The sequence below is a fragment of the Anomaloglossus baeobatrachus genome, chromosome 2, assembly GCF_048569485.1.
Source record: "Anomaloglossus baeobatrachus isolate aAnoBae1 chromosome 2, aAnoBae1.hap1, whole genome shotgun sequence".
Taxonomy (NCBI): domain Eukaryota; kingdom Metazoa; phylum Chordata; class Amphibia; order Anura; family Aromobatidae; genus Anomaloglossus; species Anomaloglossus baeobatrachus.
In genome coordinates this window covers 377,855,566-377,872,184 of record NC_134354.1, presented here as the reverse complement: position 1 = coordinate 377,872,184, position 16,619 = coordinate 377,855,566, and the positions used below count along the sequence as shown (strand labels likewise).

Sequence of the window (16,619 nt, the reverse complement as noted above, 5' to 3'; positions counted from 1 at the left end):
GCAATGCAGGCAGACGCGCTCTGCAAATGTCTTTGCACTAGTGGGACTATAGCAAAGTCCAATAGCCACAGATAGGATGCCACTAGGTACACTGAGTGTTTGCTAGTATAATGGCTTAGTTATAATGAGTTGGAGTGTGCAATGCAGGCAGACGTGCTCTGCAAATGTCTTTGCACTAGTGGGACTATAGCAAAGTTCAATAGCCATAGATAGGATGCCACTAGGTACACTGAGTGTTTGCTAGTATAATGGCTTAGTTATAATGAGTTGCAGTGTGCAATGCAGGCAGACGCGCTCTGCAAATGTCTTTGCACTAGTGGGACTATAGCAAAGTCCAATAGCCACAGATAGGATGCCACTAGGTACACTGAGTGTTTGCTAGTATAATGGCTTAGTTATCATGAGTTGGAGTGTGCAATGCAGGCAGACGCGCTCTGCAAATGTCTTTGCACTAGTGGGACTAAAGCAAAGTCCAATAGCCACGTATAGGATGCCACTAGGTACACTGAGTGTTTGCTAGTATAATGGCTTAGTTATAATGAGTTGGAGTGTGCAATGCAGGCAGACGCGCTCTGCAAATGTCTTTGCACTAGTGGGACTATAGCAAAGTCCAATAGCCACAGATAGGATGCCACTAGGTACACTGAGTGTTTGCTAGTATAATGGCTTAGTTATCATGAGTTGGAGTGTGCAATGCAGGCAGACGCGCTCTGCAAATGTCTTTGCACTAGTGGGACTATAGCAAAGTCCAATAGCCACGTATAGGATGCCACTAGGTACACTGAGTGTTTGCTAGTATAATGGCTTAGTTATCATGAGTTGGAGTGTGCAATGCAGGCAGACGCGCTCTGCAAATGTCTTTGCACTAGTGTGACTATAGCAAAGTCCAATAGCCACGTATAGGATGCCACTAGGTACACTGAGTGTTTGCTAGTATAATGGCTTAGTTATAATGAGTTGCAGTGTGCAATGCAGGCAGACGTGCTCTGCAAATGTCTTTGCACTAGTGGGACTATAGCAAAGTCCAATAGCCACGTATAGGATGCCACTAGGTACACTGAGTGTTTGCTAGTATAATGGCTTAGTTATAATGAGTTGGAGTGTGCAATGCAGGCAGACGTGCTGCAAATGTCTTTGCACTAGTGGGACTATAGCAAAGTCCAATAGCCACGTATAGGATGCCACTAGGTACACTGAGTGTTTGCTAGTATAATGGCTTAGTTATCATGAGTTGGAGTGTGCAATGCAGGCAAACGCGCTCTGCAAATGTCTTTGCACTAGTGGGACTATAGCAAAGTCCAATAGCCACGTATAGGATGCCACTAGGTACACTGAGTGTTTGCTAGTATAATGGCTTAGTTATAATGAGTTGCAGTGTGCAATGCAGGCAGACGTGCTCTGCAAATGTCTTTGCACTAGTGGGACTATAGCAAAGTCCAATAGCCACGTATAGGATGCCACTAGGTACACTGAGTGTTTGCTAGTATAATGGCTTAGTTATAATGAGTTGGAGTGTGCAATGCAGGCAGACGTGCTGCAAATGTCTTTGCACTAGTGGGACTATAGCAAAGTCCAATAGCCACGTATAGGATGCCACTAGGTACACTGAGTGTTTGCTAGTATAATGGCTTAGTTATCATGAGTTGGAGTGTGCAATGCAGGCAGACGCGCTCTGCAAATCTCTTTGCACTAGTGGGACTATAGCAAAGTCCAATAGCCACAGATAGGATGCCACTAGGTACACTGAGTGTTTGCTAGTATAATGGCTTAGTTATAATGAGTTGGAGTGTGCAATGCAGGCAGACGTGCTGCAAATGTCTTTGCACTAGTGGGACTATAGCAAAGTCCAATAGCCACGTATAGGATGCCACTAGGTACACTGAGTGTTTGCTAGTATAATTGCTTAGTTATAATGAGTTGGAGTGTGCAATGCAGGCAGACGTGCTGCAAATGTCTTTGCACTAGTGTGACTATAGCAAAGTCCAATAGCCACGTATAGGATGCCACTAGGTACACTGAGTGTTTGCTAGTATAATGGCTTAGTTATCATGAGTTGGAGTGTGCAATGCAGGCAGACGCGCTCTGGAAATGTCTTTGCACTAGTGGGACTATAGCAAAGTCCAATAGCCACAGATAGGATGCCACTAGGTACACTGAGTGTTTGCTAGTATAATGGCTTAGTTATAATGAGTTGGAGTGTGCAATGCAGGCAGACGCGCTCTGCAAATGTCTTTGCACTAGTGTGACTATAGCAAAGTCCAATAGCCACGTATAGGATGCCACTAGGTACACTGAGTGTTTGCTAGTATAATGGCTTAGTTATCATGAGTTGGAGTGTGCAATGCAGGCAGACGCGCTCTGCAAATGTCTTTGCAGTAGTGGGACTATAGCAAAGTCCAATAGCCACGTATAGGATGCCACTAGGTACACTGAGTATTTGCTAGTATAATGGCTTAGTTATAATGAGTTGGAGTGTGCAATGCAGGCAGACGTGCTGCAAATGTCTTTGCACTAGTGGGACTATAGCAAAGTCCAATAGCCACGTATAGGATGCCACTAGGTACACTGAGTGTTTGCTAGTATAATGGCTTAGTTATAATGAGTTGGAGTGTGCAATGCAGGCAGACGCGCTCTGCAAATGTCTCTGCACTAGTGGGACTATAGCAAAGTCCAATAGCCACAGATAGGATGCCACTAGGTACACTGAGTGTTTGCTAGTATAATGGCTTAGTTATAATGAGTTGGAGTGTGCAATGCAGGCAGACGCGCTCTGCAAATGTCTTTGCACTAGTGGGACTATAGCAAAGTCCAATAGCCACGTATAGGATTCCACTAGGTACACTGAGTGTTTGCTAGTATAATGGCTTAGTTATAATGAGTTGGAGTGTGCAATGCAGGCAGACGTGCTCTGCAAATGTCTTTGCACTAGTGGGACTATAGCAAAGTCCAATAGCCACAGATAGGATGCCACTAGGTACACTGAGTGTTTGCTAGTATAATGGCTTAGTTATAATGAGTTGGAGTATGCAGAGGACACGAGGGTACAGTGACAGGATTTTGGGGTTCTGGGTAGAGGAATGGAAGCCTGCCTTTCTATCCCTCCTAATAGGGAAATGCAGGGAGGAAATCCCTGACCTGGGCTACACAGACGCTGACGCTGTTTTCAGGACCTGTCACCTTAACTCTGACCCTGCCGGTTTTAGCCCTTAAAAGGACTTCTAGAAAGTGCTGTCCCTATGCTGTCCAGCGCTGTGTATGGAGCGCATATAGCTGTATCGGCGATAGGAGGACGGAGCTGTGACAGTGATGTCTGACACCAAAGACGCAGAAGAGATAATGGCGTCCTGGAGGAAAATGTCCGTTTTTATAATGCAGGGACATGTGACATGGACATCCTATCACACATGCCGTTGCTTCTCTGGCTAAAAGTCCACTTAGCTGTGTGTGTGTCTGGGATTGGCTGACATGCTGGCCCGCCCCACAAGACGCGCGCGCTTAGGGAAGGAAGACAAGAAAAAAAAAAAAAATGGCGATCGCCATTATACAAACAGCAGTGATCTGAAGGCGCTGTTCCCGCACAGTATACACTGAAATGTCATAATAGTGTGATTCACAGAGTGACTTACACTATTACAGCAGAAACCAAGCTAGGATTTAGCTGGTTTTTTGCTGCTAGAACCGTTCTCGAACGTTTCTAGAACTATCGAGCTTTTGCAAAAAAGCTCGAGTTCTAGTTCGATCTAGAACATGCCCCAAAATCACTCGAGCCTAGAACTGGAGAACCACGAACCGCGCTCAACTCTACTCGCGATACTTGGCTGTGAAGGTCATTGAACTCAGTGACAGGTGCTGTCAGCAGTGCAGGAGATCAGCGCATGTAATGTACCTCGCTGACAGCAGAACTTGTCATCCCCTGCAGTGACCTGGGCTGACCCATTGATGTTAGCTCAGGTCACTGCACTACTCTCCCAGCCAATGGGGAACATCCTGCTTTTCATTGACTGGGACAGTGTGGATCGTCATGGCAACCCCTTGGATTACACCAGACCTGGATTTGTTTTTCTTTCTAATAAATTCGTTAAAGAGGGAATGTATTGGGGAGTGTTTTTTCAAATAAAAATGTGTTTGTCGTCTATTTTTTTTTTATTACTGACTGGGTTGGTGATGTCGGGTATCTGATAGATGCCTGACCTCACCAACCCCAGGGCTTGATGCCAGGTGACATTACACATCTGGTATTAACCCCATATATTACCCCGTTTGCCACCGCACCAGGGAACGGGATGAGCTGGGGCGAAGCAACAGGATTGGCACATCTAATGGATGCGCCACTTCTGGGGCGGCTGCAGCCTGCTATTTTTAGGCTGGGGAAAGTCCAATAACCATGGACCTCCCTAGTCTGAGAATATCAGACCCCAGCTGTCTGCTTTACCTTGGCTGGTGATCCAATTTTGGGGGGACCCCTACGTGTTTTTTTTTTTAAATTATTTATTTAATTTAAAATAACAGCGTGGGGTGCCCTCAGTTTTGGATTACCAGCCAAGGTGAGGCTGCCAGCTGTGGTCTGCAGGCTGCAGCCGTCTGCTTTACCCTAGCTGGCTACAAAAATAGGGGAAACCCCACGTCATTTTTTTTTTCATTTTTTTGGCTAAATACAAAGCTAAGCACCCCTTAGTGCCACATGAAAGGCACCAAAGGGTGCAAAATTACAAAATGCAGGAGAGAGGGACATGACATTATGTGTCTTTCTGCCATTATAATGACAGAAAAGATTGATATGAAGTGTACAAGCACAGGAAAATCACCAGAGAGCTCTACTCTGTGAAAAGCAGTAGAACATGGCACTGGAGTGAACATGTGACCGTCTCATGTAGGTTGAAGCTATGGATCCTGGGTAAATTTATGTATTTTCCCTCCTTCAGTTTTTTTGCAGTACACAAAAAAAACGGAAGGCACACGGATGACAAACAGATGACATACGGACCGTCTACGGAACGGAAACGGATGCCACACGGATGCACCCGTGAAAAAAAATGGACTGTTTTTTGCAGACCACAAAAATGGATCGGTCGTGTTAATGTAGCCTTATTCTGATCTGCCATTTATAAACAGCAGGCAGAAATAAGTGAATAACGCCCCCCAGCGTCAGAAAATCTCCGGGGTTTCAGGGCTAGCTGAGACCCTGGAGATCATGATTCAGGACGGTTTTTCCGGTCCCCGCTCACATGATCACCGGTATACACCGTATGCCAATGATCACGTTACAGTAAATGACAGTGTCGGTAAAAAATTATTTATCTCCCATCTGGCATGAACAAACATGATAAATCTCCTCCCCGGTCCCCTCCGGTCCCCCGGTGTCGCCAAAGTGCCCCCCTGATGCCCTCCCAGAAATCCAAGATGGCCGCGCGCACAGCAGCGCGCCGGCCGCATTCACCCTACTCCTCTGATTTCTGTCGCATGTGCCATGACACATGCGACAGAAAAGTCCTCCCCAGGCCCTGCCAGGTCACCCCCTATAACCCCACCGGTGTTCCCCGGTGTCCCACGGTACCTGTGCAGCGTTAATCCCCCCACGGCCCTCTCCTTCACAATAGACGCTGCCGCATGCACAGAGCGGCTGTCAGCTCAGCTTCCTGTGTTCAGACACAGTGAGTGGTGGTTATGCATCTGTAAGCTAAATGGGCGGCACGGTGGCTCAGTGGTTAGCACTGCAGTCTTGCAGCGCTGGGGTCCTGGGTTCAATTCCCACCAAGGACACCATCTGCAAGGAGTTTGTATGTTCTCCCCGTGGGTTTCCTCCGGGTACTCCGGTTTCCTCCCACACTCCAAAGACGTACAGCGCTATGGAATTAAAAACGCTATATAAATGAATATATTATTATTATTACTGCAATGCCCTGCTAATGAGGTAAGGAACATAATTGATCAGGAGAGCTATATACTACATTTCCAAATGGAGGCATTTGATTTTATAATTGCCCTGCTGAACGACTACCAAACATAAGAGTCCGTTATACGCCACAAGAAAACACATCTAAATAGTGAGCTCTGTTGTTAAGTATTCATTCAGCTGGATAACTGGACTTAAAAGGGTATTCCATCTCCAAGATAAAATCCCCAATATATAGTAGGTGGAATAGCAATAATATCAGCAAATACCAATATTTGGAAATGTAGAATAGTTCTCATGATTAGGCATGCCCTTACCTCATGAGCAGGGCATTGCAGCTTTGGTAGCAACCATTACGACATGGACTCTGCTGCTGTGGACCCGGGGAGAGTGAGTGCAGATTCATTGCACCCACACTCCTCACATGAAGGGTCTGTACTCCTAGAAAATGGGGAATACGTTCCCTGAGTGTCTCCCCCCCCATATTCTAGACGGTCCAGAGTCGTCGTGGGACCCCTTTATTTTTTTTCTTACAATAAATTGGTGAAAGAGGGAATATTTTGGGGACTGTTTTTTCAAATAAATTTCTTTTGTCGATTTTTTTTTGTTAGTACTGATAGTTTATGATGTTGGGTATCTAATAGACGCCATGACATCACAAACTGCTGGGCTTGATCTCAGGTGACTTTACAGCTAGTATCAACCCGATTTATTACCCCGTTTTCCACTGCACCAGGGCATGGGATGAGCTGGGGTGAAGCGCCAGGATTGGCGCATCTAGTGCATGCGCCACGTCTGGGGTGCCTGCGGCCTGCTATTTTTAGGCTGTGAAGGCCCAATAACTATGGACCTTCCCACCCTGAGAATACTAGACCACAGCTGTCCGCTTTACCTTGGCTGGTGATCCAATTTGGGGGGGGACCCTACTTTTTTGTGTAATTATTAATATTTATAAAATAATTATAAAAAAAGAGCCTGGGGGGACCTCCACATTGGATCCCCAACCACGGTAAAGCTGCCAGCTGTGGTTTTCAGGCTACAACCGTCTGCTTTACCCTAGCTGGCTATCAAAAATGGGGGGACCCAACGTCATTTTTTTTTTAACTATTTTTTAAATAGAAAAAATTAATGGGCTTCCCTGTATTTTGATTGCCAACCAAGGTAACGGCAGGCACATGGGGGTGTCTACCCATAGCTGTCTGCTTTATCTGCGCTGAGAATCAAAAATAGCTACGGAGCGCTACTTCATTTTTTTTAAAGAATTTGTTTTTAGTTATTTAAATAAATAATTATAAAAAATATATATGGGCTCCCGCTGCATTTTTTGTATTGCTAGCTAAGGGTAATCCAAGCAGCTACTGGCTGCTAACCCCCACTGCTTGGTGTTACCTTCACTGGCAATGGAAAATCCAGGGAAGCATTTTTTATTTTTTTTGCCAAAAAACTACAAAAAAAGGACGTGAGCTTCGCCATATTTTTGTATGCTAGCCAGGTATAGCAGGCAGGTGCTGGAAGAGTTGGATACAGTGCCAGAAGATGGCGCTTCTATGAAAGTGCCATTTTCTGAGGCGGCTGCAGACTGCAATTCGCAGCAGTGGGGCCCAGAAACCCCAGGCCAACCTGTGCTGCGGATTCCAATCCCCAGCTGCCTAGTTGTACCTGGCTGCACACAAAAATGGGGTGAAGCCTACGTCATTTGTTTTCTAATTATTTCATGAAATTCATGAAATAATAAAAAAAGGACTTCCCTTTATTTTTGGTTCCCAGCCGGGTACAAATAGGCAACTGGGGGTTGGGGGCAGCCGTACCTGCCTGCTGTACCTGGCTAGCATACAAAAATATGGCGAAGCCCACATAATTTTTTCAGGGGGCAAAAAACTTCTGCATACAGTCCTGGATGGAGTATGCTGAGCCTTTTAGTTCTGCAGCTGCTGTCTGTCTGTATGGAGAAGAGCAGACAGCAGCTGCAGAACTACAAGGCTCAGCATACTCCATCCAGGACTGTATGCAGAAGTTTTTTGCCCACCAAAAAAATGACGTGGGCTTCGCCATATTTTTGTATGCTAGCCAGGTACAGCAGGCAGCCACGGGCTGCCTCCAACCCCCAGTTGCCTATTTGTACCCGGCTGGGAACCAAAAATATAGGGAAGCCCGTTTTTTTTAATTATTTCACTTATTTCATGAAATAATTAAAAAACAAATGACGTGGGCTTCGCCCCATTTTTGTGTCCAGCCAGGTACAACTAGGCAGCTGGGGATTGGAATCCGCAGCACAGGTTAGCCCGAGGTTTCTGGGCGCATCTGCTGCGAATTGCAGTCCGCAGCCGCCCCAGAAAATGGCGCTTTCATAGAAGCGCCATCATCTGACACTGTATCCAACTCTTCCAACAGCCCTGAAGCCGGGTGGCTTGCTGGGTAATAATGAGTTAATACTAGCTTTGTTTTTCTAGCTAGTATTAAGCAAGAGATTCTTAATGTCAGGCACGTTTGACCCGGCCATTAAGAATTTCCAATAAAGGGTTAAAAAAAAGACACCACACAGAGAAAAAATACTTTAATAGAAATAAATACACAGACACATTAGAGACTCCATCTTTATTACCCCCTGTCAGCCCTCCACGATCCATGGTCTTCTGTCTTTCTCATTCAAGAAATGCAGCTCTGCTCCATCACTGCTGCATGGGGGAAGACACTGCTTCCCGTGCAGCCTTCACTCCGTGAGAGATCAGTGCTGCTGGCTGTTAGCGGTAACAGCGGTAACACTGACAGACGCGTTACCATAGCAACGGTGCTCCGATCATGTGATTCCCGGAGCCGCGGTTAGCGGTGACGTCACCGCTAACTGCGTTGCTATGGCAACGGTGATCTCCGTTAATTATCGGCTGTGTCAGCCGGTCCCTAACGGAACGGGGAGTCGACCGTGTGCTAGAGCATGTCGCCGGTACACGGCGATACACAAATGTGCACCGTGTACCGGAGAGTGCAATGACAGGACCTAGGACAGGACATGATGTCAAAGCCATGTGACCGGTCTGTAGCCAATGAGATAATAGCCACGTGACTGGTCACATGGCTATTTTGACGACGTCACGGAAGGTCCTGTCAGTGCTGGTTATCGGGAGGACGCAGCGATCATCGGAAGGAATAGTGAGAGGAGACAGAGTGCAGGACGCATCGCGGGCACCGGTAAGTGTTATGGCAATGTTTATTAACTGTATGTGTACATTTATAATGCGTTTTTATGTGTTTGTGATTGCCTCCCATTATTTCCTATTGGTTCGAGTTCGGTTCGTCGAACGTTCGCCGAACCGAACTCGAATGGGACCTCGGTTCGGCGAACCGAGCTCGAGCCGAACCGCGGCTGGTTGGCTCATCTCTACTTATAACAACGAACAAGCCTTTTACCCTTCTCAATTGGAATTTTGGACCATTCTTCTTTTGCAAACTGCTCCAGGTCTCCCGAATTTGAATTCTCAACAACAATTTTAATATCTCTCTATAGGCGTTAAATGGGATTTAGATCCGGTTCAGATTTCTGTGTTCTTCTCAAAGTATGTTTGTTGTCATTGTCTGGCTGAAAGACTCATGACCTAGGATGTAAACCAAACATTATAATACTGGGCACTACATTGCGACCCAAAATCCTTTGATAATCTTCAGATTTCATAATGCCTTGCACATAGTCAAGGTATTCAGAGCAAGAGGTATCAAAACAACCCCAAAACATCTTTAAACCTCTACCATATTTGATTGCAGGTATTGTATTCTTTTCTTTTTAGGCCTAATTCTGTTTTTTGAAAACAGTAGAATGATGTGCTTAACCAAAAACCCCTAGCTTGATCTCATCTGTCCACAAAACAATTTCCAGGAATGACTTTGGCTTACTCACATACATTTTAGCAAACTGCTGTCTAGTTTTTTTTTGTCTACAGTGCTATGTGCTGTAAACCTCTTGATTATGTTGCACACCATGGTAAAATGATCATCAAGATCTCTGGAGATGGACTTGAGATAGTTTAAATTTTTCAACAGTTTTGGTCCTTAAGTAGAGATGAGCTAACCTATTGAATTTTGGTTTGGTGAGTTCAGCCGGACTTTAGATAAAATTTGGTTCAGGGCCTGGATATGAACTGAACCCCATTGGAAGTCACTGATTGGGCAGTTTGGCTCTCCGCTCACATACAGGCAGCCCTAAGCAGAGCATTTCCAGGGGAGAGAGGACGGAGGGGTTTTTTTTGTTTTGTTTTTTTGTGCACACTATATCTGATAACGCTGATTTTAACCCCCCAGTGCAAACTATTCAAACACTGAAAGAAGATTACACTGGGCCAAGCACCAATTATACCCAAGCAAAACGATGCACTTGAGTGTTTAAGCATACATTAAACACCCGAACTTCGAACTCGAGCACTGATTTTACATAAAGTCTGTGTTCGGTGTGAACCCCAAACTTTACTGTTCGGGTTCACTCATCTCTATTCTCAAGTCTTCAGACAAATCTCTTCTCCATCTGTACTCCATGGTTGGTGTTGCACACAAAAACAGATAATGCAAAGATTGTCAAGTTCTCCTCATTTTGTGTGGTGTCAGGTGTGATCTTCATTTTGCCAACACATGTTACTTGGCACTGGTGAGTTTGATTGAGCATCACATGCTTGAAACAAAGTTGTTTACCCGCAATTTTGAAAGGTGCCAACAACTGTATTGATTTTGTTTAAAATAATGTCCAGTTTGCCTTTTTTTCTGTGTGTTTTTTTGTGCTTTTTCCAATACACTCAAAGGAAATAAATATGTGTACCACAAAGCATATGTAATTGCAATAATTTCCTTTGGGAAATTTTCAGGAAAAATTTCAAGGGTACCAACACTTTTGGCCATGACTATATATCAGAAAGAGGCCCTAGACGGGGAACATATATACCAGGAAGGGCTCCAGATATTAGCAAGCAAGTCAGCCATCCAGCTTGCAGTCCAGGAATGCAGACAGGAGAAACTAACAAACCAGTGATAGGCTATAATTGGCACTTCTGCTAATAACTGTCAATATAGTGTTGACATAGGTGGGGATCATTTTTGTTTTCGGGATTTTATACACGTTCTGCATTTGTTGATTCTTTTGCATTAGTATATCTTGCTACATTGTGATATTTTTGTACCATGTGTGAGATGGTCACATTCCAAGAGGGGAGATGTGTATCATCAAGATTGATAGCCTCAATAATGTAAGCCCAGGCAGTCTATAGCGTGTTAGATGTTGAGAGGGTTAGCAGGATGTCACAGGGCAGGGTTTATGAGCAGTCAGATGGATGGGTGGGAATGACTGCTCACATATCCCAACCTTGGGGTGTTGTACTTGTGGCAAAACTTACGACCTGTAGTTTCATTCTGTCTGTGTGTGTGGAAGTGTGAAGTTATCCAGTAGTGGCACTATTGGTGAAGATAGGATTATCCCAAGCCAGTGAATCCCCAAGAAGTATGAACTTGTTATTTTGTTTTCCCTTTTGTTACCTTGTGTTGAAAAATGATTTCTTTGCATTTGTTCTGTTTACTGGTTTATGAAGACTGAATAAATCAGCCATGTGGTTTAAATAGAAAAAGTTTCTCTGTCTACCCGAACAAGCATCAGAGTGAGTCAGATCTTTACCCCACACCATTTTTTTAAAATTATTTAAATAATTTTATAAAATGATGAAGGGTCCCCACTATTTTTGATAACCAGCTAAGGTAAAGCAGACAGCTAGGGTCTGATATTTTCAAGCTGGGATTGCCCATAGTTATTTGGCCCTTCCCAGCCTAAAAAAAAGCAGCCCACAGCCACCCCAAAATGCTGGGTTAAAAGTTAGGTCAATTCCGGGTCCTGCACTAAATATTTAACTAAAATCCATCCGAACTCGGTGAACCAAAACATCCATGGGTTCACTCATCCCTACTGAAAAGAAGTTTGTGTCAGCAAATTGTTGGCAGATTTCTGTAGCTACAGTTTCTCTTATTATTCATGAAATTCAAACACGGACTTCTCACAGAGTTTGGATGCTGTTTTGATGCTGAATAAAGTTAGTTGAAAGGCTGCAGCACAGCCAATGAACAAGCTTATCACCTGTAGGCACTTCTGCAGCCATCACAGCCATGCCAGATACTGGCATGGTTGTGATTGGCCAGCACACCACGTTACCCAGCCTGTATATATGCCGGAAAACTGGTGGCATTGCCATTTGGCTCTGAATAGCATAGGGTCAGGATGCTGCTTGAGAAAGGGACAGTGTTGGTTTACTCTTAAAAAATGCTCTGCATCAGATTTTGTGGGGTTACGTATAAACAAGGCTCTTTGTGGCCACTCTGTACCAATCTCTGTGTGGGTACTTTTAAAAAAAGTCTCCGTGTGGCAACTCTGCACAATGCTCTGTGAGTGTACTTTAAATAAAGGCTCTTTGTGGCCACTCTGCATAAGGCTCTATGGAGGGGGTCCATTAAAAATTGGCTCTGTATGGCCACTCTGCACCAGGCTTTGTGGGGTTACTCTTACAAAAGGGGTTATGGGGTCCTCTTAAAAAAGATTCGGCGTGGCCTTTCTGCACCGGGTTCTGTAGAGGCCCTCTTAAAAAAGGGTTTGTGAGGTACTCTAAAAAGGGTCTGTGTGGCTACTCTGCACCATACTATGGAGTTTGTGGGGGGCACTCTGCATACATGCAGTGTAATAATCTGCTGGGTATTCTCTCTCTCTCTCTCTGTATACAGGATGTCTAATACTCTGCACATTCAGGCATGGCTGCCTTCTTCAAAAAATAACTTTTTCAAAGTAAACGCTTTAGGCCCCTGGGACACTCAGTCACCAGAATCAGGATGGTGCCCCAAGGCAAAGAGGCTAGGACTGGCAGTAGCAAGACTCGCGGCAGATCGCATGCACAATCTCAAATCCAACTACGAGCTTTTTTAAAGCAGCAGCTTTAGTGTATACTACTGGAGCTGAAAGTTTGGTTCTGTAAAAACAGGCAGTATAATAATTTGCTGTGCACACTTTCTGTGTACTCTGCTGTTTTTTGTGGTGATAAGAATGAAAAGAGCATCAAATATGGGATGTGGCCATGATGCAGCTGCTGGTAGTGGTGGAGTTGCTGCATGGGAGATGATGTGATCAATCTGTGCCTGCTCCGGGTCCAAATGAAAAACCTTCCTCTGGTGCACACAAGCAACAGGATGTTTTGCATAACTTTGTAGGCCCAAGTACTGCTTTACGAATTTTGATGTCAGAATGAGTAGAGAAGGTTTTAGATTGGATGGCTGAGAGTGCCTCCATATCCTTTCCCAGCAAACAACAAAATTGAACCGGAGTTTTAGGGGGGCTTTACATGTTGCGACATCGCTACCGATATGTCGTCAGGGTCACGTCGTTAGTGACGCACATCCGGTGCTGGTAGCGACATCGCAACGTTTAAATCCTAGGAGTGATGATGAACGAGCACAGAAGCGTACAATATCGCGGACCTGTGTAACGTCGTTCATTTCCATAAAGTCGGTTCGACCGCAGGTACGATGTTGTTTGTCGTTCCTGCAGCTCCACACATCGCTGTGTGTAAACCCACAGAAGCGACAAACATCTCATTACCTGTATCCTGACGGCACTGCGGAAGGGAGAAGGTGGACGGGATGTTATGTCCCGCTCATCTACGCCCCTCTGCTTCTATAGGCCGGCCGACTAGTGACGTCGCTGTGACGCCGAACGCACCTCCCCCTTGAAGGAGGGATTGTTCGGCAGTCACAGCGACGTCGCCGAGCAGGTATGTGCGTGTGCCACTGCCGTAGCGATAATGTTCGCTATGGCAGCAATCACCATATATCGCATGTGCGACGGGGGCGGGTGCTATCGCACTGGATATCGCTAGCAATTGCTAGTGATGTCGCAACTTGTAAAGCCCACCTTATTCCATTATTTTCAGCTTCGGCCTATCGGGACACTCAGTCAATAGCATCAGGGAGGTGCTTCAAAGCAAAGGGGCTGGGACAGGAGGTGGTTAATCTTGCAGCAGACAGCCAGCTTGATCCCAAATACAGATATGAACTTTTTAACTGTAGCAGTTGTAGTGTTATCTACTGGAGCTGAAATTTTTAATCTGTGAGGGAACTCCGAAATCAGTCTCAGCTGGGACCTTTTAACATTTTTATTTGATTGGTTGAATTCCTATTTAACCATGATTGCTATGGTAACAGAACCCCTTTAAGTCACTTCCCTGCTGTTCCTCCCAATTTGCTTCCTTTTTCACAGGTCCCCATTGACTTCTTTGGGGTTCAGCATTTGGGGTCAAGCTCGAGTCAAGTTCGAGGATCACACTGAATTTTTAACTAAAGTCTGGCCGAACCCGACAAAAACGAACATCCACGGGACCAGTTATCCCTATTCAAAATACATTGCTGCTTGTGTTAAGTCTTGTTATGGCAGGTTGTATAATTATTTCAATGGTTGCTGAATTATGTTACATGTGGTGTGTGATTTCTCTTTATTGACATAATTATTTACAAACGTCTTTGTATCATTCAATCATAAACTTTTGCTGTGTTCTTTGAGGTCCATCAAGTTTTCTTTGTTTTTATTCAAGTTCCTAGAGGTAAAACAACTTTGTGTTGCATTAAGGTTATCCAACCCACACCTTAACTTTCTCAAGTCATTGCGTGCACAGAAGCATAACAGTAGTTAGGACTCGAGGCAGCAAAATAACCTAGGTATTCTAAATGATCAAATAAACAGCAGTTGATTAGTTGAAATGGTTGTATAGATTAAACTTGATACAACAGTCAAGATGAACATATGAGTAGTCCATAGAGAAGTCTGCAAAACCGAGCATATTGTCACATGCCATGTATTACACATATCTACCTATCTATCTATCCCTCTATCTATCTCTATCTATCTATCTATCTATCTATCTTTTACACTACTTGTGACTTTGTTCTGCATTCAATAGATTTTTCTACAATACATAGTCATCTATTCTAAACTTTAAGCCAATACCAAGCTATTAACTGTATGTTTTGTTTCACACTGACAAATTGTTTCTGATTTGTGCTGTAGGTCAGTATTTGGTCAAGCAGTTATCCTTGTTGATTTACTTTGAGTATTATATGTAACTACGATGAGCTCAATGGTCAAGTTATTACCATCTCATCCAGTTAGGTCATAGAGAATTTATGAGCCCATTGCCTATTGTGGCCAGAGCTAAACCAATAAAAATTGATCTTTCTTTTCCATGCCCTGAAATTGCCCTTAACAGACGCTTAATAAATCATATACATAGTCTACATATACCTTCTTGTACGTATAGTGTGGGAGATAGTATTATTTTTTCCTTATTAATTTTAAAAAGATTAATTTCTATAATGCTATTAAAGTAAAATTAGTAAGTGTAATGATCTTATTAAGTTCTTAAAATGTGATGACAAACTCTGTTTCTTCTATCCTCCCTTTTCTTTCCCTTATCTATTTCCCCTTTCCCTCTGTTATGGATATGTTATTATTAATGATATTTGAATGGTATTCTTTACGTTAAAGAGTCAAGACAGAATCATACATTTTGAAAATCAATAAAGTTTACATTATAAAAAACATGAGATTGTCCCATAAAAAAAGAGTGGTCCCATAGTAATAAATATAATAGGACTACCTTCAGACGCTTCTTTCTCTTCTTTGTTTCAGCTTGTGACCAGTTGGCCCTTGGAGTTGTTGCCATCTTTGGTCCATCACACAGTTCTTCATCGAACGCCGTGCAGTCTATTTGCAACGCACTGGAAGTGCCACATATTCAGGTCAGATGGAAGCATCACCCTCTAGATAACAGAGACTCCTTCTACGTAAACTTGTATCCAGACTATGCTTCTCTTAGCCACGCAATTCTGGATCTTGTACAATTTTTAAAGTGGAGATCAGCAACAGTGGTCTACGATGACAGCACAGGTATGACGATGAGTTGACACTATGAAAATATATTATTTTTGTAAAAGAATATTGTCAAGAATTAAACTTTACAGATTCATGCACAAAAGTAATACTTACTAGCCTTGCATATGTGAAATCATCATATAATGTATGAAAAGGAAAAATAACAACTGTGTATTGAACCTACCTCCAGAGTAAATGACTGATGGTGTAAAATACTGGATCCAGAATAAAATCGTGGAAGCAGTACTGCACTGCTGCAGACTAAATTTAGATCCAATACACCGGGTGATGTGTGAGAGGTGGTTTGTTTCTACGTATTTCAAAGTGAAACTCCACTTCTCCTTCAGGACAGCCACCAATGAATCGGTGGATTTCCTGATGAAGTTGGGTTTCACTTCGAAACGCAACAAAATATACCACCTCTCACACATCATCCGGTATATTGGATCTACATTTTGTCTACAGCAGTGTGGTTCTTCTTCCACGGTTTTATTTTGGTTTCAGTACTTCTCGTTTGGCCTTAGAGCACGAGTATTCTGTGGCAGCTGAACTAAATGGTGCTTTACATGCTGCGACATCGCTAACAATATATCGTCGGGATCACATCGTCAGTGATGCACATCTGGCGCCGTTAGTGACATTGCAGCGTGTGACACCAAGGAGCGACGATCAACGATCACAAAATCATCAAAAATCGTTGATCGTTGACACATCGCTCCTTTTCATAATATCGTTGTTGCTGCAGGTACGATGTTGTTCGTCATTCCTGTGGCAGCACACATCGCTATGTTTGACACC

The 16,619-nt window shown here is 43.9% G+C and overlaps 1 protein-coding gene across 1 annotated transcript in view; it reads left to right on the top strand.

Moving 5' to 3' along the window:
- GRIK3 (glutamate ionotropic receptor kainate type subunit 3) overlaps positions 1–16,619 on the top strand; it is a 1,015,705-nt gene that overhangs the window by 456,275 nt on the left and 542,811 nt on the right. The window contains exon 3 of the mRNA XM_075336050.1: positions 15,579–15,836. Within this exon, the coding sequence (XP_075192165.1) occupies positions 15,579–15,836 (258 nt within the window). The remainder of the gene's footprint in view (positions 1–15,578; positions 15,837–16,619) is intronic.